The 24021-nt window shown below is 42.0% G+C and overlaps 1 protein-coding gene across 1 annotated transcript; it reads left to right on the forward strand.

Annotated features, from left to right (window-relative positions):
• Fbxo42 (F-box protein 42) lies at positions 1 to 23647 on the forward strand. Its single transcript, XM_037431413.2, has 12 exons — positions 1 to 257; positions 931 to 1167; positions 2015 to 2118; positions 4192 to 4367; positions 6362 to 6458; positions 6988 to 7044; positions 7493 to 7618; positions 9734 to 9867; positions 13186 to 13352; positions 16235 to 16442; positions 20139 to 20358; positions 23281 to 23647. Exons 1-12 carry the CDS (start codon positions 131 to 133, stop codon positions 23374 to 23376), a joined length of 1749 nt encoding a protein of 582 aa, XP_037287310.2. The 5' UTR covers positions 1 to 130; the 3' UTR covers positions 23377 to 23647.
• The last annotated feature ends 374 nt before the right edge of the window (positions 23648 to 24021 follow it).

Here is a 24021-nt window from a genome sequence, read left to right on the forward strand (position 1 = left end):
GCGTGTACTTCCCTTCCCGTCGCTCTCCAGTCTCCACCCTCCTCCAGCCGTTCGAAGCGAAGAGTGTGTTGGCAGCTTTGGCGATGGTGCACGATCGGATAATTAAAATTCGTGGCTTCTAAGCGACAAGATGAGTGCGGCATGCATTGACGACCTTCCGGAAGTTGTGCTGGAGTACATATTCTGCTACCTTTCGCCGTACAGAGACTTCAAGTCGTGTAGACTAGTCAACAAAGCTTGGTACGCTCACGCCAGAGGTAGGTCCTATACGTTTTCGGTTTCCATTTCGTCGGGAGATTATAGGTGTTTACCGTCGCGATTATCACCTTCTCACTGGTCGCACGAGTTATCCCTGCGCGATGATTCCTCGTCAACTGTATGTGCACACCTGACTGCGACGTGGTCTTCAACATCTTCCGCAAACAGCAACTGTTCGCATCTGCTTGACAGGAAAACATCGCTTCTATTAATCGCAGCATTTTGATCCTCGCTTTCTGGTACGAAACGGAATCGGCAAATACCCCCTAATGGCTTTCATTTAATAGTGGCCGATACTTTTCAAAGTATGTATGTAATTCGGAAGGGTCATATTTGCGAGGCGGTTTTGTTTCGTGGTTTCGTGCACGAACCGACTTATGCAACGCCAAACCGAACAGAACCAATTGCCTCGTGGTTACATGTGCGATTGTGCTGGTGTTTCCCAGAAAGGCGCTCATTTACGCAAGAACGTTTATTTTCTCGCCGACAAATCTCGCTACGCGGTGGCACTAGAAAAGAAACATGAAATGTAACTTAGGAATCGCAAGACGTTTGTTTACAAAGCCACTTGCAGCCAGGTATGGTGTATGATTTCTCATGCATTAGTGGCGCTGTTTCACAGGTTCTCCTTCATTAACACTCAACGCCCGTCTTTTCGTCTTTTCATTTCAGCGGCAGAACGCAAGCTACGACGGGACTTCCTGAATTCGGTGTCGCTCCAAAATGTTGTCTGGTGCCAAAAGCCAACAGAGTCGGGGCCTACCATTTCGAAGCGCTACTCGCACAGCGCATGTGTGCTTGGGGACTCGATGTACGTTTTCGGTGGTTGTACGACAGCGAATACAACTTTCAACGACCTTTGGCGCCTTGACCTGTCTACCCGGAGGTGGATTCGGCCTCTGACAATGGGTAAGAAATTACCTGTGCTTTCACGTGCGACGTACACGGTTGTTCAAAGGTTTTTCAGGCCGCTATCCCGCGTAATCCTATGGAAGCGTGACCTGGGAACGTTTAACATTCCTGTATGTCATGAATAAAGTGCAAGAGTACAGTTATGAAGCAAGAAATTGACTTCAGCCTACGATTATTCAAGAAAGTGCCGATAGGGAACAAAATATGATTAGGTCTCCGGTCATCCTTTCTGTACGTCTTGGATGTGTAGTTCTTTGGTGGATGCCCCTTTCAGAAAAAAAAAAAAAAGATGTATAGATTACAGCACCTCTTAAAAAAAAAAAAACTTTAACCAGCATCCTTAAACGGCTTTTTGCTTGGTGTTCATCACACTACACGAAAGTTTGGTCTCTTACTAGTACTACTACATCTGATTGTAGCTCCTGGTAGCCAATGTCAGGTAAAGGAAGGGAAGGGATACGGTTCTTAAGAAGGTAGAACAATTGAAGTTGTACATGTCGTTATTCTGTCTGCCTCATGTCCCATCCTAATTCGTGTGTCCGATCAAACCCCGTTGTCAGGAAACTTGGGCACGTCTCTTGAGACCCTCGTTCAAGATCATCTTTTTGACGTGGCAGGGATCCTACTGTTGTAGGCTGTGCATACAGCATTTGTGGTATAAATTTCATTTTCTTAGTTATCCGGCTGTCTGGTTTTGGGCTTGAGGGACTGCATTTCCTTGATGTAAGCAAAAAAAAAAAATGTTGCAATAATCTTTCAGTGTGTTAAGATGAGTAATTCTACGTGCTTAGTGACTGTGCTTGGCTCTGCAACGCATTAAGAGCTGGTGTTTATTCCTCTTCAGGTACCTACCCTCCGCCCAAAGCATGTGCGTCTCTCGTACCATACAAGGACAACCTGCTACTTTTCGGGGGTTGGACACACACATCCCCATACCCATTACATCAGGTACATTTTTCCCTTAATACAGTGATGGAAGTGCTGCTCTAAACTGCATCAAAACAGAAATGCTACGAAATGTGGTTCAGATCTGTGATTTTTGGAAGTAACTGTTGTGAAATGGCATTGAGATCAGAAACTGTAGGTGAGAATTTTTAACCTTGTGACCAACTGGCAGGCCCTAAAATAGTCAAAAACAATATGTATACTGTCTTCATAGCAGGCTAGTATGCACATTTATCGGCTTTGATATATATGCAACAAAACTGGCATATTGTATATTCAGCCATAAAGCTTTTCTTTTTTGAATTTTGCTTGCGGACTATATTGGTGAAATGTCAAAATAACCGAGTTTGTGTTTTAAGTACATAGCTCATATTGCAGTTCATTTGATAACCAACCACTTTTTAAATGGTTTGTTTCCTGCGAATTTTGTTGATTGTGGTATCTTTCACGGTGAATATTATTGATATTTATGAGACACTTCAGTGATGCTTCAAGCTCCAGGAGTTATTATTTTTTTTTTTATTTAGTGAATACTGCCGACTTCTATGCGAAGTCGTAGGCAGGAGTGGGTGACAGATACACTTGATTGGACGTTTTCCAGGGCAAGAAAACAACAGAAGCTTAAAACAGAAAAAAAATGTCGGGAGGGAAATATAGAAGAAAAACAGGGATTTACAAACATTGAAGTCAATGCAGCGCTTCAGAATGAGCAAGTTTTGTTGACAAAAAAAAAAAGGCGAGAAAAACACATACCGACACAATCGACGAAGCGTGATACAATTGAGCTAGCGCTGAACATAGGAAAGTAATACAACTCAGACACACACGGGAGATATTAAATGCGGTGACAATGAAATAAAAAAAAAAGAAAAAGAAAAAAAAGTTCAAAGGATAGCTGACAGATTTGCTATCGCATTCATGAATGAAGCGACAGTTGTGGATGAAACAGCTTCATCGGGCAGGGCATTCCAACTACGTGCTGCTCAGGGAAAAAATGATTTTTGGAAAGCAGTGGTTCTGCATGAAAATTCCTGGACTTTCTTGCTGTGGTGTGACCGGGTTATACGTGATTTCGACGGTAGAATATATTTAGTTTTATTGATTCCAAGGTTACTGTGATAGACTGATAAAACAGTTTCGGTCTTTCACGGGAGCGCCTGCGTTCTAAGGGTTCCAAGTCCGAACTTTCAAGGAGGGTCGAGGGGGATGTGTTTCTTCTATAAGCGTTGTAAATGAACCTTATGGATTTTCTTTGTACACGTTGCAGTTTTTAATGTTTGCCGATGTATGAGGTTCCCACACAGGAGACGCGTATTCCAGTATGGGTCTCATGTAAATTTTGTACGCCAACATTCTAATTTCTTTTGGTAGATTTTCCAATGGTTCTGCGTAAGTACCCAAGTGCCTTCATTGCCTTTTTATGTGTGTACTCTATGTGCTCGTTCCACTTTAGGTCGGAGGTAATTATAACCCCTAAGTATTTGTAGCTGCTAACTAAAGATATATAGTTATTGTCGATGCAATAGGTGAAAAGAAAGGGACTTTTTTTGTGGGTAACTCTCATAGCGACGGTCTTTTTTGGGTTAATGCTCATCTGCCAAGTCGAACACCAAGAGTGTATCTTATCCAGGGATTTGTTTAGGGTGATCTGGTCGTTGGGGTCATTGATGACGTGGTACAGGATGCAGTCGTCTGCAAAAAGCCTTATTTTAACGGGTATGTCACAGACTATATCATTAATAAATACTAAAAACAGAAGCGGGCCAAGGATGGAGCCTTGTGGTATACCGGATTGAACTGAAGTGGGGGTGGAGCTTGAGCCATCTACTGAGACACTTTGGTATCTATGGGAAAGGTATGCCCGGGCATATATATTATGGGGCATATTTTGCAATCTGCTGCAAAAAACATTATTATCTGCACCAAAGCGGTAATTTTTCTCCTCCGAAAGGCTCCGAAAAGTAGAAAGTCACGTCTATCACTGTTAGCAACTCGCACATTCACATATTTGGCTTGCAACATGTGCACATGTGCGTGTGGCGTATGGAAACGCTGAGCCTTTGCATCATTGTGTAGGCGTGGCGCATCTTCCGCCACCTGCACGTGTACAACTGCAGTGCCAACCGGTGGACCCAGGTGAGCACGGTTGGGGGCTGCCCATCCATGGCAGGTCACTCAGCCACCATGCAAGGCCACCTCATGGTGGTCTTTGGTGGTCTGCACTGTGCCAACCCTGTTGGGCCTTTCTCCAGGTATGTTCGCGAAGAGATACCGGGGTGACAGCCAGTGAACATTTGTTAGTTCGTGCTCATTCTACGTACTCCTGTTTGTTCTTTTTGCACATCCCACTTTGTGTTTGAGCAGAGCGCTGAAAATGTCATCTATGCATGACCAACTTTGGTTCTTCCAGCTGGCAACTCGCTCCTTTCATGAATGCGGCTAACAGAGCGAGTGAAGTGACCTTTGTACTGTCTATAGCTTCAATGCAAACTTCGCATTCAAAGCACGACATGTACAAACTGCCCCTCTCAAAATATAAGTGCACATGCATGAGCAACTGCACCCTGTAAATTAAAGTATAGCGGATGTAAGCACACATCCCGACCCCAGTGAAAAATGCGCGGTGTGATGACCTTTAAAGCGTGCCCTTTGCACCATCTCATAGGCGATAGTTAACAAGCTTTTGCCACGCTGAAACACTTTAGACCTCTGTGCAGCTCCAGCAGTGAATAGTGTACATAAGTAGCTTGTTGTTAGTGTGCTGGAGAATGTATGCTGCGTGCTGGAGTTTAGTGCATTGTGCTGAAGATCAAGAGGTCATAGGTTGAAATGCCTGGTTGCAATCTTTGTGAAAATTTTCTTCTGAACAATTTTTCTGAACTATAATTGTACCTTTACATATACAGAATGATAAAGCAACCCCAATGACAAAGATCATGCTCACCCCAACCTCCAACAGTGTCTGCATAATTGCTATATAAAATCGATTTTACACTAGATTGTGACTGTTGCTGGGCCAGCCTAGGTGTGTAGTGTCCACCAGTACATTGTTAGAGTTCTTGGTACTGAAAGCTTTCTGAGAAACGCAATGGTCATTTTAGCATGAAGTAACACTTCATTTTTTTTTTCCTTTAAGCAGTTTTATTTTGATGCATTATTTTAATGAGTTGCATGGTCTGAGCATATTCCTCTGGTAACTGCAAGTATCCAGGGAATTGGCAAGGTTTGCACTTGATTAGGTCTAAATTGAGGTGTGGCCTTTTTTTTTAACACCCTTGAAGTGTAACTGGTGTTAAAATGATGATTAATTGGGACAGTGAATGGCTGTTCAATGAGGGCTGTAATATAAGCTGCTCCAAGTTTGTTATGTTGTGAACATATTTTATCATATACATATATTATTCATGTTGCTGGACTAAACTTTTTCTATCTCAATGTCACATTGTTGAGGTGCAAAAAAATGCTCTTGCTTATTGCTGTGGTCTTCAAAGAACCTGACAGAATGTCCTCGACATCCATTGTTCGCACCGGTCCTGCCGATCCATTTAGTTTGCACTTATACTGACACCATTCTCTGCTGCTACCCTCCTGCTTATGTAAGGCATCTTTAGTGTGGACTGTAAAGATAACTGGCTTGAATTCATAGCTTGCTCCAATGTCAGTCTCATGACAACAGGTGTCAAGGGCACTTCACCCAACTTTAGTGGCACTCTCGCAGCTATCACGTTGACTGTGTCCGTGTTTTATTGGCAGTTGTAGTTGCCGGGAAAGTAAACTCTTGTCTCTGCAGCCTCCGTGACATGCGAGCCATCATGGTGCCAATGTTGGCATTGTTGTTGCACCATCATTGTTTTGCCTCGTCATTGTCGTTCTTGTGATTGTCAGGCAAGCAGTTGCTATTATTAATACACATACGTATTGTATTTGCTGCAGCACTTAATTATGGCTTTTGTTTGAGTGACGTTCTGCTTTCCGGCAGTTGGCCTTGGCCTGTTTGTCCTCCCACAATCGTAAATTGCAGTATCATTATTCCGAATGGCTCAGATCAAATGCACTCAAGCTGCCTTATATATATATATATATATATATATATATATATATATATATTTGGAACACTGATGTGATGAGTATAGAAAAATTATGTTCTTTGTAAATTTGTCTCACATTTTCCTTTCCTCCTTGGGAGAGCAGGTTGCCGATTGACAGTGCTTAAGTGCTGTGACCTGTTTTGTGGATGGGCTTTCAGTTCGAACGACATATGGGTCCTGGACCTTCAGAGTTACGTGTGGAGTAAGCAGAGCACAACTACACCAAAGCCATGGCCTCGTTATGGCCATTCACAAGTTAGTGTCATTCTTTTCTTTTTGTTTCTTGCATTGCCTCAGATGCTTGGAGGGTTACAGGGCTGACATCTGTAGACGTAATGTTAAGGAGTTCCAAACTTTTTTGTTAGCCGTGAGAGTCTGCAAAGCTGCTGTGCTGGTGATAAAGCAGTGAAGGTGGGGCTCTTGAATATCCTCACTGATATCTCGGTATGCAAGGAAGCCTTTGTGGCACTGTCTTGCCAGGCCGTGAAGTTTTGCTAGTTTCACTTAAAGCAAGAAATAGATCATTTATAGCAAAAAATAGAGTAGTGAAACGAGGGTTGAAAGTTTGTGCTTGTAGAGCGAATCTCTGATTTTCTATACTTTCCTATGAGAGGTCTTTTTCTGCAAAATTTTAGGTACCCTTGTTGCACAATGATTGGCCTGTTAAAAGAAAAAGAAGGGTCTTCTATTTGAAGCTTGGCTATCACTGGTTGTTATAGATAACATCGAAGCAGAGGAACTTGTACTGGTAACTTTAATTTGTCTTTGGAATTCGTTGTTTCAGATTACCTTGGAGAAAAATCACATTCTAGTGGTTGGAGGCTGCGGGGGTCCTAACATGGTATGTACACAGTGCTGTGCTTATGGTTATCAGCATCAGCTTGGGGAATTGCCATTTATTGCCTGCTTGCATCGCCATTTATTTTAGTAGATCACGTAGTTTTATGAAGAAGGCTAACTTGCAGCATCATTATTTCTCGGAGACGTTTTGTCAAGCCATGTTTCTGTAACGAACCGCTGCAAAGTTATCTGGTCTGTATTTAATAAGGATACCTAAATGAATCATTTACCTTCAGTGACCACGTTAGTAGTGTACTTATTATTAGCAGTTGTAAAATGCTCTCATTATTCTAAAAAGGATGTTGGATTTCAATCCGTGAGTACTGTGCATGCATACTGTAGTTAAACTTATTGTATTTTTTGCACATTTTTTGTGGTTGTACAGAAATTTCTGTAAATCAGGAACATTCATTTTTCTTTTCCTATTTGTTTTGCATCTTCACTTGCAGCTTTTAAACGATGTGTGGCTGTTGGAAATTTTCGACGACCCCGAAAAGCCATGGAGCTGGAAGGAAGTCACGGTGACAAACAAGGAACATGCAGCGCCACAGCTTTCATTTCATCCTGCTTGCAAGGTCAGAGAATGTGTGATAATTCAAGATACCTTATCGCATTGTTTCTTGCTTTGCTTGGCATTGCTTGATGTCAGATGAAGATTATCCAGCGACCACTGAATTTAGTGGAATGTACTTACGCGGACAGATGCGGCAGGGATTTCAGAAAGCTAAAGTATAGAGGGGGTGATCTCTTGATGGATGTTTCACTCTAAGAAAATATTGAGAAATACTCCCCAAATGCTCAATTTTTTCTTTCAGTGTGTTGTCTTTTGTACTGTGAATGTAAGAAGAATGTCGGGTTCAGAAGCTAGTGAGAGTAATTGAAGGCATTGCCGTTAGAAGTGATTGTTTATTTATGAATTATTGGCTTCTGTTATTGATGTGAAAACAAACAATATGCAACAAGATGCACTAACCAAGAAATGCTTACTTGAAAGAATTGTAATCATTTTATGCAAAGCTTGTTTCTTGCTAAATATTTAGTTATGATGTTACCAGTGCAGAATTAAGCAGTATATAGATAGCTTTAAATATTTTCTTGTTGGATGAATTTATTCATATTTTGAGAAGGGGGTTAGTCACAAAGGGGGGCAAGGTTGGAAATGTGTTTTAATGAATTTTTGAGTGAGCACCTTTCTTGTCTATGTGTTTAGGACTTCTTATCTCGTTAAATTTCTTTCTATATAGTATTTTTCTGCTACACAAAGCAAAGATGCATTTCTGAAATTTGTGTCTCATTATTACAATTTCGCACCTACGCCTGGTTATTTCCCGTGTTTTTGGTGTCTGTATTTGCCCTTTATGTCTCATTCTGTTTAGTACTTTACGGTTGCAACCTAAGAAAAAATGTGGACTCCGCCCAGTGAACCATGGTCCGCTCGCGATTCAAATCCTTTCACAGTCACTCTCTCATAGGCAATTTCTCGCATTTCCCCTTCGCAGTATCACTGGCACACCAATATGTTCTCTGTTATGTGTCTAAGAATGTGCACTTGAGCGCAGAACTGGCATGTTTTGCGTGATTCCACTGGTCGCGCCATCACTTGAATTTATCTCGAAGCACTTATTTCTGCTCTTCATTGGGTTGGTAGGTCTATCGAAGAGTACGAAGCAACCACACCCGTTCTTCTTTGCTGAGGGATATGATAGCTACTATCGCGAACAGAGTGACCGTGCAGTGTACATGTGATTACGGGTACGGGGGTCATTCTGCCGTCTACCGCAATCTTGCGGGTTTCTTCTTTTTTTTTTTTTGAGAGGCGGGAGGGGCTCACCAGGGGCTCATGGGTGCTCACGTTTGCCTCTCCAACAGTATAAATGCGTCTACTTTCCATCCCTATCTGTTATCTTCACTTCATAACATGTCATTTCTCTTCGTTTCAAACTTTCTCTGATATTCTTGAAACCAAGCCGGCAGACAGTAGGGGTGCATCATGGCTGGAAAAACCTGACAGCAAACCAGTTTGAAGGCAGTGGTCTAGCTGGTTCCCTCTTGAACCGCTAGTACTTTTTCTCAGCTAATGTAAACAATACGTAGATTCATTGTTACTACCTGAAGCAATACATTTGGCTATGCAACGATGTCAGAATCTCCAACAAAATTTACCAACATGTTCACGTTTCCGGCCTCAAACCAGCGACACCAACGTGCATCATTATAGGGAAATAAGCTAAATCTCTCGAGAAGTGCTCGAAGTCATGAAAAGGAGTAGGTAAGCTTTATTGGATGTAGCATTCATGCAAATTCTCTGTGGAAGGGACAGTGATAGCTGGTGGTAGAGCTGACACTTTTTTCTTAGGCTGTAACTAAGTATACACTCAAACCTCATTGTATCTAAGTTGCATTTTACAAGAAATTAAGTTCATTATATATCCAAAAATTTGCTATTAAGGTTATTCCTAACACTGTATCTATTGCAAGACTATTTTTCATCCACTTCGTTTCATTCACTTCGTTACAACCAATATTTTGTTAAATCTGTGTTTGTTATATTGAGGTGTGAGTAGAGTAAGCGTGACTGAAGAACATATCAGTATGTCTCACCTTTTATTCAGGTTTGTTTACAATGTTAAAGGATGGTCTAAGACTCGTTTAAGTATTGCTCTTGCCAATTGTGACTTCCTTCTTTGCAGGTCGGTGACCGGGTAGTTGTGCTGAGCAAATCGCAGCGAGCATATGCCTCACCGTCTGGGTTGCATCCAGCTGGATTGATGAGAGTACGCCAAACTCAGCGGGTGTGGGTGCCTCCGATTGAACAACCAAACAGGTGGTGTAACCTGATAGCTGATTTTATCTATATTATTATTATTATTATTATTATTATTATTATTATTATTATTATTATTATATGCTTGCAGAGAAGTTTCTTTTTCTGCCAGTGTAACGATAGTTTGCACTGCTATGCTTATCATGGAGTTACTGAATTACAACAATGAAAGAGAATAAAAGAACAATTGCTATGTACTTAATTTTGTTAAAATATGAATTTTAAGAATGCAGTTTTCATGCAGTAGTAAGGCACTGTGCCTGTCCAAGTTAAAAGTACATTATGTTGATGGCACGGTGTTGAATGCAGTACACAGCACACCTGGGTTAGTGGTATAAACTAGAGCTGCACGAATAGCAAAATTTTGGGTGTGAAGTGGATTAAAATATTCGAAAATTTTTCAAGTACTTCCAAGTCAAACTGCAGGAGAAAAAAAAAAGCTTCAGAGGATTCCTAAGCATATTCTTATAAGATAGCAACGTGAATATGCTTCTTGTGGCTAACTTCATGAAGTGTTGGTAGTTTTGTTTCGTAGTTGTTTTATGAAGAATTGGGCAATGCAGTGGCTGATTTATATTTATTAGGCTTGTGTGAATTTAAGGTTCACAACAAATAGTGATTTTCGTTGAGTAATTTTGAACCTAATTCAAATAGTATATGTATATATATATCACATATCATAAAGAAAAGTGGGTATATTTGTCAGGACCTAAACTAATCTGCATATTCATTTTTAAAAAATCGAAACAAGGCCTGTGAAAGTGCCATTTTTTTGTATCGAAGAAAGCAGAAACAACTTTGAATAGTAGCCGGATTTGACTTTCGGTAGAATGCAAGTGACAGCCTGTAAAATATGTTACTTTTTCAAATTTTCTATACTTTACTCGGCTGCTGACCCGCAGCGCCTGCGATCGAATTCCGGCTGCGGCGGCTGCATTTTTGATGAAGGCGGAAATGCTGTAGGCCCGTGTGCTCAGATTTGGGTGCACGTTAAAGAACCTCAAATGGTTGAAATTTTCGGAGCCCTCTACTGCAGTGTCTTTCATAATCATGTGGTGGTTTTGGGATGTTAAACTTCACATATCAATCAATAAATCAAAATTTGCTATACTTAGAGCATGTACGGGGGTAAAACTAGTTTTTAAACTCAAAAACGAATTGATGTGAAGGGAATATCCTCTTTTAACCTTGAAATGGGGTTTCGCTGCAGTACGGCTTTTTATGGATATGTGCTTTCATGGCTTAGCACTACTTCACTGCAATGGAACTACTTTTATTGGAAGGTTACATGCGAATATAATACGCTTGAACAAGTGCTCTCACGACTTAGCACTACTTTACTGCAGTGAAACCACTTTTACAGGGTGTCACATGTGGACTAATATGAATTTATTCGTTCGTTTCAAGTCAGTAAAAAAACTCTCAATAATTTAAATTCGATTCGAACTGAATTCAAATACTGTCATATTCATTCCATTGTTGGAAGCATTTGAATATTGGCACAAGCTTAGTATTTATGTACACGATTTGGTGCAACCATATTGTTGCCGACAACACTTGTCCATAACACACGACAACTTAGAAGGTGTGGACTCTATTTCCTCAGCGTCTCCTCCTCTTTCAACTTCTGTGGAAGCTGAACTGATGTGGCTTACAAAGATGTGCTCCCTTCGAGTCTGCTGTTCCAAATCTGCCTCATAGGCTTCAGTATATACGATCTGAAGTTCTAGATGCTAAAAATCTTTAAAGTCCTATTTTTTTCACTTCCTGTCCGAATTTCAGGACCGAGACAGCATTAATTGAGTCCCCACTTCTGCCACATATATCATTTATATTTGGAACTAGCGTTTTCTCGAGTCAATCCATTTGCGACCGTAGCAGAGCTTGAAAGGTAGCTTTGCCCCAATACTAGAGAATGATTGAGTGAAGCATATTGAAAATTTGAAAAAGCCATTTTATGTTGGAATTTGTGCTTTTCTAACGAAAGGAAAAAAAATTGAGCGCTTAAAGGGACTCTGAAACAACCTTATGAAGTTTTGTTGGCGTTTAGGCTATAGCGTTATCAAATTATTCACACCACAAATTTAGCGACTCTGTGTACCAAGGCCTTAAAGACGATTGTATGATGCCCTCCATCTCACCTCCGGCTTACCTCCTCAACTTATGATATGCTGCCATCTCTGGAAATCACAGAGCTCTCATGAGCGCACTAGACGATTCGAGCTTCAGCCAGTTTTGACCGGTGAGATTGCAAGCCGACAGGTTGCTCGCAATCTCGGAGGTCATTACATAGTGCGGCCGGTAGCACGCATGCTGCCTGGTAACAGAGATGAAGATTGCGGAGTAGTTGATACCTGTCCCGACAGGTGCCGCCACCCTACCATCCCATCTTACTTTCGCATTCCCGGGCCAATCAGATCAGCAGCCAGGGCAACATCGCTTTACCAGAGCTTGTCATTCTGTGAATGTGCAGTTGAAAACACATTTGGTTGAGTTGTAGCTATCAGCAGCGATTTGCAGCTTTAAAGCAAGAGAGCTGAAATTGGTCTGTAAATGACCCTAAGGACTTGGTATACTGGCCCAGTGTGGTTGTACAAAATCGTCAAAACCGTTGCTGGGTCTCTTTAAGAGACAAGGACAAGAATGACAGACATCGTTCTTCACCTCAGCTGTTTTTTTTTGTTTCGTTATGCAGTACCAGCAGGCCCAACTTCGTTAACTTCTGCATTCCGTCGAGTCAATAAATTTGTAATCGTGGCAGAGACTGAAAGGCAGCTTTGCCGCAAAGCAAGAATGTGGTTGGGTAAAGCATATTAAAATTCCAAAGGGGCCATTGTGAATTGAGTAATGACTGTATTTGTCTTCGAGAAATTCGAATAATTGATTAGTCAAATTCCAGTGCAAATCGAATCGAATAGTGAGCACTATTTGAAAAATATTCGAAATTTTGAATAATCGCACACCCCTAATCGTGACATACATACCCAGTACTGGCGACTAAACAGCCTTGGTTGCATGCAAAAGGCACCGGCTACAGTGGTTGGTGAGAGGCACTTGAATTTGATATATCGATACAAATAATTTTATTTTGACTGGTTGTGTATCAAAAGCTGGCGTCATACTTTTCGGCGGCTTCTTTGGTCAAAATGCTAAAACGAGGTAGACAGTGCCATGTGTATGCGAAACAATGTCCCTTAATTAAATGTTCATTAAATTTTGTAAAAGATCACGTATGTAAACGGCATTTCGTGTGCTCGTCGGACCGGTGTGCAAGTTGAAAGAAAATAACATATCTCGTATGTCTTTTTATGCTTCCAGGCCTCCACCATGTGATAATCAGCGGGATGCATGTGTCAACGGAACCAGAGGCGTTTTGAAGAGGCCTCTCGAGTCGCCGCCTTCAACATCTTCCTCCACGTCTACCTCAACTACACTTGGCCAACCCTCCACATCGCAGCAGAGCCCGCCAGATTTTGCTCTTCCTGGTCGGTGCCTGTTCAATGTTTCCTGTCAATGGGCTCACCTACCAAACTATTTAGACAGCTAAAAACGATAGCGGATGGGTTGAATTTCTGTGCATTTGAACCCCTTTTCAAGAGACACTGAAACAAATGGGAAAGGCACCATTGTGCCAATGTGCCTACACTGAAACAGGGGTTGAGAAGAAAATGCAGCCGTAGTACCCTGGTTTTAAAAGACACTTCATAGAAAAGACAAATTTCTCTCCAGTGCATGTCCCTTATGAAGGGGCTCCACTCTATGACGCACTAGCGAAAATGTGAAAGGCAATTTCAATATGGTGCTTGACTATCTTATACGCTCGAGAGATGAAGTTGTGATTGGAAGCAGTATGTGTATCTGTGAACGTATGATTTTTTGAGCTGGTGTCTATCATGAGCAAGAGCTGGTATTTCCTGACCTATTTTACGATGAAATGTGGTTGCAGTTTTTGATGTTCAGCACCCGTCCTGAGCATTTCACGTTGTGTTTCATCTCTCCTTGCTACGTTTAGTCACATTACTTTGTAATGCCTGTAATCAAATTGTGTAGATTTTAGCAACAGTAGTGTGTTGCTAGTGTGTTGGCATTGTATTAGGCATTAATTTTTTTTATTTCCAGAAGATGTTCCAGAAAGACTGTAATTGCCTGACATCTGTCATGTTCATTCCTTGTGTTTGCGATTTGTTTTTGTCTTTTGTAGTGATGTTACCGTGTTGCTGACGGCAACTAGCTTTTCAAGATTTTAGCTGCACATTACCATTGTTAGTGGTGACTTCAAGGGACACTAAAGGCAACTATTAAATCAACGTTGATTGTTGAAATAGCGGTCCAGAAACCTCGTAGCGGTACTTTTGTGCCAAGGAAGTGCTTATTTTCAAATAAACTCGCGTTTTAGTGGTCTGCATCGGGTTAGCGCACTTCAAATTACCCGCCTCAAGCAGAATGTTTCACGTCACTGTTGCCATGCAAAACGTTGCTAAACTTTACTGCACGGCTGCCAACACTAGTAGCAGCAGAACGAAAGTAGTGGGAGCCACAGCAGCAACAATAGCCATATAACAATTTCCGCCATGGCCTTCGAGATGGCAGATGTGCTTGGTTTAACTGAGCCCAGTTTAACCAATCACAAATTGAACGGTTGAACCACTCACGCCATTTCCCATAGTAACATTCACCAGTTCTTCTTTCTATAAATTGAACAAATGGACAAGGAGCATTTCATTATGTTTCTTGATGCGTTGAACGTTCTTTTTTTATTGCAGCTAGTTCAATTATTAGTGATTATCACAGGCTGTAACTCTGACTTCATCGGGATCATTTTGTGAATGTCCTACTTGGTGTAAGTGCTCTCGTGCATTTACCTTAATTTCTCAGTAAGTAGGGCAGTGCTGTTGATAATATTGTTGTTTCAGATGTCATACATTGAGCTTTTACTCTGACATAAATTGTTATTTGCCTTTAGTGTTCCTTTAAGATAGTGGAAGAATATGTTAGACTCTGAAGTTAGGGCACAGTTCTTTGTGTGCAGCAGTACTGAGCGTGTCTGTGTGTAGATTCAAAGACCTTCTCGTAAGGTGCCTGCTAACAAGCAATGCTACCAGCTACTATCTCTAGACACTTCAAGCAAAATACATTGTATTAGTTGCAACTGAAGTCTAAAGCTCTTGAAACAGTCATTATGTTGTTTGTTTTTCTAAATCATTGATTTATTTCACTTCCTTAATAGGTTTCGCAACATAAATACACTGGAACCCTACTTATACATCTTTCAGGGGATTGCACAAAACTGTCGTATAATCGGAAAACTAAAAATACAGCAATGACACTCAGCCTTGCCCCAAAAAATGGGTATAGACCACCAGAATAAGCTGACTGCTCGACCTTGTGCCTCTGCCGGAAAGGTAGATTATGATATTCTTGCTAGCGACAGCTAATGGCAGCGTAGCTCAGTTGAAAGAGGTGCGAGCGAATCTCTATTTTCAAGTTTAAAAAGAAGTGAATCTAACGCGCATCTTTCTACAGATAAATAGAGACCGAAAATTTTCTGCGTGTGAAAACAAAACTATGTCGCCAATAGCCTCCCGTCAGAAGAGTCAGACACAGTGTCATTGCTATCACATAAAGGCGACCGACCACGAGTGTGCGTAGAATGCCATCTTGTGCGACTGAGCTATGCACGTTGTAATTTGTGGCCTTGTGTATCGCAACTAGTGATGTCCTGCTGTTAGTATCAACGTCGACGTCAAGTGAAAGTAATCTTTCACAGTGAAAACAGCTGTGTCGCGCCCTTATGCGTCCGCAAGCCTGTGACTGCGAGTGCGACAAAGGCAGGAGATCGGCTGTATGTCGACCAGAAAATGTTTCCATGCACTGAAAAGATAAAAATATCAGCTTTTCGGCCGGCTAGAGCTACTTTGTGTGGATAGAGCTTGGCTATGTAACAACCCCATATACGTGCACACGCGATTGCGGCGTGTGTAGAAGCGCATGAACTTGTAGTAGAATAAATTTTCCATTCTAAGAAGACATCTGTCTCGCTCTCTACTTTTCTAATCGTCAACCTAGGGGAGCGCAAGTTTATATTTTGCACTCGTGAATATTTGTTCTACGCTTGATTCGAGTAAAGGCGTTTTTTTTTTTCTTTTGGACGAAATGTGAATGTCGTCGTAAGATGCGGGGTCGGTGTAAAACTGCGACGTATAACCGAGGTTTTTAATAAATTATTCCTATGGGGATTTTGCCAGGACCTAACCAATTCGTCGTAAAATGTGGGTCGTCGTGAAACCGGGGGACGTATAATCGAAGTTCCACTGTGTACATGTCCCATTTGTGAATGTAAAGGCACTTGTGACTATTATTCACCTAGGCTCATCTACAGCCAGCAGTTCAAGCTGCGATGAAGAAGACGAAACGAGTGATGACGTGGTGCGGAAGATGTCCTCAAAGAAGACGGCCATGTCCACAGTTGGCAGCGCTCGCCCATCAGTACGCCCCAACGCACGGCACAATCGACAGAGGCAGCTGGAGTCACTTGACCGAATGGAGCAGAGGCTCAAGGCCCTCAGAGCTGGAGGGTGAGTTCACTTAGCGCTCAGTGCAGGTTAACATTTAGCGGCGCGTCGAGCCTTGATATAAGTATTTTATATTCGTTCATTATGCAAGGTGATCAAACGCTCACGTACCGTATTTACTCGATTCTACCGCGCCCTCGATTGTAATGCGCACCCGGTTTCGACGGCGAAAAAAAAAAGTAAGACAACGATTGCAACGCGTACTCATTTTTCTCGTTGGCCAGCACGATCACACCACTCGTAAAAACGACTCCTTTCGGGAGCGTCTTCCATTTAAATATGAGGTATGGGGGAAGCTTGTGCGCACCTGACGTGTAACAGAGCATTGCCGTCACTGCAGTTTTACCGTGGACCGATGTCAGCACGCGAACTTGCTTCGCCCCCTTCTTCTCGACGATTGTGGTGCTAGGCATGTCCAAGTAAAGAGGCATCTGATCGGCATTCCCGATTTTCCCAAGCAGATAGCCGTTGTTGTGCCACAAGTTTAGGACGAACCTCTGAAAACTGTGAAGCTTTTCATCGTACTCCTCTCGAAACTTTTCGCATAGGCCCGTTCGCCTTTCGAGGGAAAAGCTTTTCCTCTTCATAAAGTTAGTTAGCCAGCACCTGCTCGTTTTAAACTGGCTCCGCATTAGCACTTTTTCTATTCTAAGGCTAACTGCATAGCCCACACTTGGAGCAGTTCTGTCGTCACGGGCCGCTGTGCCGCTCGCTGCTCAAGCACATACTCGCTGAGCAGCTCTTCAATTTGCGGAAACCGACCCTACTGTGGTCCACTGAAGCCTTTGCGTGAAGCTTTGCTGTCGACAATCTTCTGCTTTTGTTTCCGCCAGTCCCGCACACACGTTTCGTAAACTCCAAAGACCGCGATGCGGCCCATTTCCGTCCGTTTCTACACACGCGATGACTTTTCTCTTAAAAGCGGCATCAAGGTGCAGTCGAGTTTTTGGAGTAGGTCCTTCCATGCTATCGACGCTAATGCACTACAAGATGAAGAACTCCTCAGCACATGTGCGAAGTGCCGCACATGGGAAACATATAGGCAGAAATGGCCGACGTGCCATGCCGACGCACGTAGGGGGCGGCCACTTTGGATATGCCAATGGCAATAGAATGACCGTATTCAGTTTTTTTTTTCGTACTCGATTCAAACGCGCGTGCAATTTATGAACTCACTTAACCAGAAAAAAGGTGCACATTAGATTAGAGTAATTAAGGTATGCATGCATTACCAATAATATTGCTATGTCAAGTATTAACTATTAGACACATTTCATTTTTGTGCATTCTTACGCTGGTATAAAACTGTGGATTCATTCAATTTTAGTGTGCATTTACATTTATGACAATGTAACAAAAGATCAAAGGGCCCAATTTTTTTTTGGTGTAACAGAAATCTCGCTATTTATAGCGTTTGCTGCTGCAGTGGTTCGTCCCAAAAGCACTTGGCTATTTTATGAGCTGCATTTTTCTATCTTAAAAGCCTCCAATACTGCACAAAGGTGTCCACCAGCATTGCTGTGAAACAATAGTGATGCCGATAGCCTTTGTCATAAACTGTTGATTAACCTTTTAATGCCTGAATTATGAAACTTCCGAGCAAAATATAAATTTTTATTTTACAGCTTTAAATAGCAACCTTTAAATGATGCCGCTGTTAAATTATCTAAAATGCAACTTTAATGCATACTTTTGAGGAAGTTGTGAATTTTCCGTATGCAACAGAAGCGGGGGACATTGCAACAAAAACACACTTCAGAATTATGTAACATGTTGTTTGCCACCTCTTGAGATCATACACACTAAATAAACAAAATTATTGAAGATAGAACTTAGGTCACCAAGGGGGAAAAAAACGAAGAAGTGAGAGCTATTGCACCCTCTTCGCGCTTTCCGCCATCAACTCCAAAACAACAGGGTCTAGGTTAAGATACCTTACACCAGATGGCGGTAAATTTTTCATGTTGAAAGCTACATGCCCCGTGAGTACTTGACGGCTGGCATTCCTTTTGACTGCCTCGCATATCCAGGCACTTACGGCCTCCGTGATTAGCTCCTGCAATATGTTGCCAAAGCTAATCATGAAAGTGACGAGATGCTCTTTGTACTTCTACAACATGTCGGCCGTTAGGCTGACAGATGACAATGGCCATGCTGTCACTCATGAGCGTCTGATCATACTCTTCGTACGTCAACTGAAGGCAGTGTCACTGTTCTGATCAGTACAAACGAAGGCATATCTGCACATTTCAAGTTGGAAAAGATTGCTGTAATGAGAATTGTGCTGCAAAAACTGGGGCAAATTAAAGAGAGCATGTGCCTTCAAAACTAAGGGAGGCATTCTTAAGCGTGATTCTTTAATTATGCTCATGGCAGTTACCTTAAGTATTTCAGCGTACAAATTGACTCGTATGAAAATGTTTTCTGCATAAGGATCACACACACACCAAATCTCAGTCAGTTTTCTGATAAAAGAAAGGGCAATCAATACACGTGTAAATAAAGTAAGTAGTGTCCTCGTTTACAACAAAAATACTGTTAACCAAGGTGTAGGCAAAAGAGTAACATTGAAGTTCTTAGTCTTCTTGCTGCCAATTAGCTTCATTGAGCAGCAACTAGGTTAGTGATCCTCGAACTTCCAACTGCTATACAGATCTTAACCTTTTTATTTTCTCTTTGATCATTGTATAAAACTTTTACTCTGTTGCAGACTAATGTTGTGCAAGTTTGTGAACCATGTACTTAACATTAATTGCCATGCAGACAGATGTGACACCGACAGATGTCTCACTCCCGCTTTCTCCAGCATTTTAACTTTTATTTCTTTAAATCTGCTCTATTTTTTTTACCTCATTTTCTCTGCATCACTTGTTCTTCCCTTTTCTGTTGTAAATGCTTTTAATGACTCTGTTTCAGTGATTACCCATATTTCTGCATGCTTTTTCCCTTCTAAATCCGACAGATGGGCCTTCTTAATGGCACTAACTGACTGGCCGTCTTCCTTTTGTACCTCTGTGATCATTTTAAAAGGGTACCCTGCTTTAAGAACACGGTCTTTTGTTTTTGTGCAGATTCGCATGAAACTTTCTTAACTTGTGTACTTTTATGTTTTGACTCAAAGTATGTGATCGTTCTTTTAATACAACATGCAGTTTGAAGATATCAAGTGCATTTTGTATTGTTTGGAGCAAGACTCTTTCTTAGCTGTGAGAGTTTAAAAGCAAATCAACTTGTCACAATAACTTGGAATGATAACCGTATGCAGTGAAACAAGGATGGACGCCATGAGTGCATTTGAACAAAAGTTGTATGTTGTACATTATGGAAGTAAGTCTGATGTCAAGCTGGAATTTAACTCATCAGAACTCAACATACTGTAACTTTTGTTCAAGTTGGTTTTGGGTATCCGTTCTTGTTTTACTGCATCCAGTTTTCAATCCTGATTACCGTAATATGCTGACTTGCTTTGTAACTCTTATAGTTCTGGAAAGTCTCTCTTTTATTGAGGCTCATGAAATTATTGGTATTTTAAAACTGCATGCTTTATGACAAAAAAAAAATGCATATTGAATATCAGCACATGTGCATTCATAAGCTGTTAATGTTTTACAATAACCTGTTAAAAATAAAGAAATATATGCTTCTAAAGCAGGGTACACCCCTTTGCAAATTCAACAGGACTAGGTTGCATTTGCACAGGGCATCGTCTGCACCCGTGCGGAGGCGGCCGTCCTTGCCCGTGTGCCCCATGCGGCTCTACGTACTAGATGTCAGTCAGGTGGCCCAGGCAGGCAAGGCATCATGGTTGCCACTGCTGCCGCAGGCAGCTGCAACCAGCTCTTCTTCCGCGGTCGAAGAAGTGATTCTGTACTCTCTGGTGCTGGGACGTGGGGAGCTGATCCTCTTTGGCGGCATCCAGGTGAGCTTGCCAAAGCCTTTGTAGGAGGCCTTTGTAGTGATGAAGAAAGATCTATAGTTGCATCAGATAAGACCTCTGGAAGAGCTTGGGGACTCGGATGTTTCGCTTTTATGCCCAGTGACGTGGGTGCGACTTTTCGCTGTGACAGCCACATTTTAAATTAGGGGGGGGGGGGTGAATGCAAAAAAGCCTATTATACTCAAATGTAGGAGCACGGTAGAGAACACCATGTGATAGAAATTAATCTGGATTATTCACCTATGGTGCTATCAAATCCAGGTATTGCATTTAAAACCCTGAAATCTCTGTTTAATTCAAAAGAACAAGTGAAGATATGTAAGCTTAAAAGGGTGCTGCAACACCTTATGAGTAGGGACAGCGAACGCTACCAATTAGTAGTCGAGCCAAACATTCTCGCACAGCGTGTGGTCTCGAATTTACAATTGTTTTTCAAAGTCGGCTAGAAATCGTTGCCCCTTATTTTGACAATGATGCCATGTACCCGAATGATTGCATCATATATTTGAAGCCACGATGATTGGCTGGTTTGAGCATCATCGTCTGCATAGTTATTGTGGTCACTGCGAAAACCCACCACTTGTCCGCGCGCGCACATGCTCATGATCCCATTAAATGTAAGCAACGCGCTTGAAGAATAAAAAAAAAGCAAAAGTGCTAAAGGTTATGACTCGCGTGTGACATATCTTCTTTCCCCTATGCCATCCCTCCGGCTTAGCTTCCAGCGCATTTGTCGGGACAACGGAAGATAGAAGGCAAAACAAGCGTGCGGCCTATCTCCAGTTCAGCTCGTACTTGATGGGCTCTAAACATTCTTGTGGCGGTCAATTTGAGAGTCAGTAAACTCTTTCAATGAAGCCATTTGATGGTCACTTGCAAAGGTATCACAGGGCCCCTTTTACAGATTTAGCCCCTTCTATGTGTACATTTTGAGCACTGGTACAGTTGGCCTGGATAATATACTTCTTGTGTTAGTAATGTATACGCAAATAGATGTTGTCCACATAGCAACTCCCCAGTGATGGCTTTGTCGGGACAATGGAAGCCAATCTCCAAATGTCGTGCTTTTGTCAATATATGCACTGCAGTGATGGAAGAGCTGCTCCAATTGTTCCAAACTGCTCCAAAAGAGAAATGCTGCTCCATGCTGTACAAAGTGCAATATTTGCTAGTAACTGCTCCAAACCTGCTCCAAAACAGTGTTTGCAAACTAAAAAGAATGAAGTTAGACCATGGGACCATCCCGTAAGCCTAAGTGAAACCAAAACCAAGCTGTATAGACACTATCATCGTAGTATGCAACTCAGTGGCATAAATCCTGAAAAATTGCAAGGGGGGACACATACCAGGCCATGGTGGCCAATTCATATTTTTATTATGAGTTTTATTTTTATTTATAGAGAATTAATGCTTTCAATAAAATTGTAAAAAACAAGCACAGGGTCTGAGCTCAAGCGATTGAATTGTTTTATCCAGTCTCTCTTTTTTTTTACCTTTTTGCGATTTCCATAGTTCACACAGCTCAAGGGCATTTAACACAGGTATGCTGCAACAGATAAGGAGCCTTTTAAAATATTGATTGTGCTATACTTAACTGTTAGCTCAATTATGTCACCTGCTCAAGCTAAATTTCAGGGGGATTGCAGGAGTCGTTGGGAACATGCATGCGCTCTGAAAACGCCAATAGCAACCCTAAACTATAGAATTTTTTTTTCTGCTCCGAAGACTCTTAAGCCTGCTCCCAAGCACCATTTTTCCTGCTCCAAAGTCTGCTCCAAAAAGCAAAATGTAGCTTCCACCACTGGAAGTGTGCTTTTGTGAATTAATGGCACTGGAAGCATATGCAGGAACCAAGAACGTGATGCCGTCTGTACCAGAAAAAGTGCATGCAATGATGCCTGCCATTGTAGGGAAATACTAGTAGGGCATCGCTCCTGAAATAGGGCAGATTCAAGCTCAGCTATAAGTAGCAGCATTTTGTCTTTTGTTTCCGCATGTTTATTTATCCTTTCTTTGTTATTCATAAATTTCATTTGAAGTAAACAAATACTACTATGCCTTCCATAGCTTCGTATGGTTTAAAAAGAAATAGAATATATTTAACTCTTTATGTAGTCCGGACAACAATAGGATGTCCATGGCTTAATTGGGGACACTATACAGAGACATTTTAAGACCCGTGTCCCCCCTTTAAGCGTTGTTTTTGTTTGGGTTTCATTTGTTTCTGAGGGCAATGAGAGTGACACCACTGTTGCCTTGACAAAAACAAGTCCCATTGTCAAAACATTCGCTGGAGCCTTTGACAGTTCTTCTTTGACCACCTCTGAATGCATGGGATCCTCATTTCCTGGTAAATCTCTTTCCTGTCCGAGAAATGTGTTTCCAGCCTAATTATCAGCTTACTGGCAAAGCTGAGTATTGTAGTGGAAGTCATAGAAAAAAAAATAATAAGCAAAGGGAAGAATATGTTTTCCAGTTAGTGGCTTGTTCTGGGAGGTCGTCAGAGGGAGCAGAAGCCCTTTATAAGAGACATCGATGTAAGAGACAAACGGATATAAAAGTCAGCAGTGTGCCTGCATAAAAATAGTGGTCGGTCGGAAAATCAGAACAAGGTACCCTGCTTATAAGACAAACCTCATAAGGTCAAGAAGTGATCTTCAGTTCACGTCTCTTATAAGCAGGTCTAACTGCACTAACAGTCGGAATGGTGTAGGTAAGTCTCATAGCTTGTACTATTGTCTTGCACAAGTTCTGTGCATCTTGATTTGTCCTTGCCAGACGCACATAAGAAAGTGCTTCAATCATTCTGTAGCCCAGTCTAATTCGTACTGCATTGAGAAACACAGTGAATGAGGTTAAATCGAATTCACATTACACGTGGTCTGCCTGTTTCAACGTTCACAGAAAGACCTCGCCAGCAAGCAGGAGGACACCGACGGCACTTCTGAGGTCGTCTCGAGCTCCCTGCACTTCATCACATCCAAGAGGGACGTCATATGAGTGTTTCACACGCCCCTCCTCTTGCCGATGTGGCTCAAACGTTGCTAGTTTCGTTGTTTCGCTTGCACAAGCCGTATTGTTGCTGAACGTTACCGACATGTTCCTCCTTGTCCCGGCCGTCAGCCAAAAAAAGCAGTCCACTGCATGCATTCAGTTTTCCGTTTCCTGGAATGCTAGCAATGCTCCGCATTTCGGAGAGCAGATGTGATGTCTTTTCTTTTCAATCGTTTCATGTGCATTGTAGATAAAGGTAATGAAATACAGCGTCGAGCCTTTATTGGGCTCGCTGTGGAGCCCCGCTTGTTGCGTCGAGTCAGAATGGAAGCAACCATTGCGAAGACACTGCCGCACGCATGCCAAGAAACTTCTTGTGCAGAGCTCTCAGGCAGGGGTGTAGCCAGGGGGTGGCACACTGGGCTTGTGCCCCCCTCCCCGAAATTTTTTTCCCATAGCATAGAGAGAGAAAAATGGCCATTTTCTGGAAGTGCCCCTCCCAAAATCAAGGTCGTGCCCCCCCCCCCCCCCCCACCCACCCACGAAAAAAATTTCTGGCTACGCGCCTGCTCTCAGGCCTCCAAATATCTTTAAAACAGTGTTCACGAGAGGAAAAAAAAGTTTTAGGGACAGCGAGAGAGCAAAGTGCAT

The sequence above is a fragment of the Rhipicephalus microplus genome, chromosome 3 (assembly GCF_043290135.1).
Source record: "Rhipicephalus microplus isolate Deutch F79 chromosome 3, USDA_Rmic, whole genome shotgun sequence".
NCBI classification, from domain to species: Eukaryota; Metazoa; Arthropoda; class Arachnida; order Ixodida; family Ixodidae; genus Rhipicephalus; species Rhipicephalus microplus.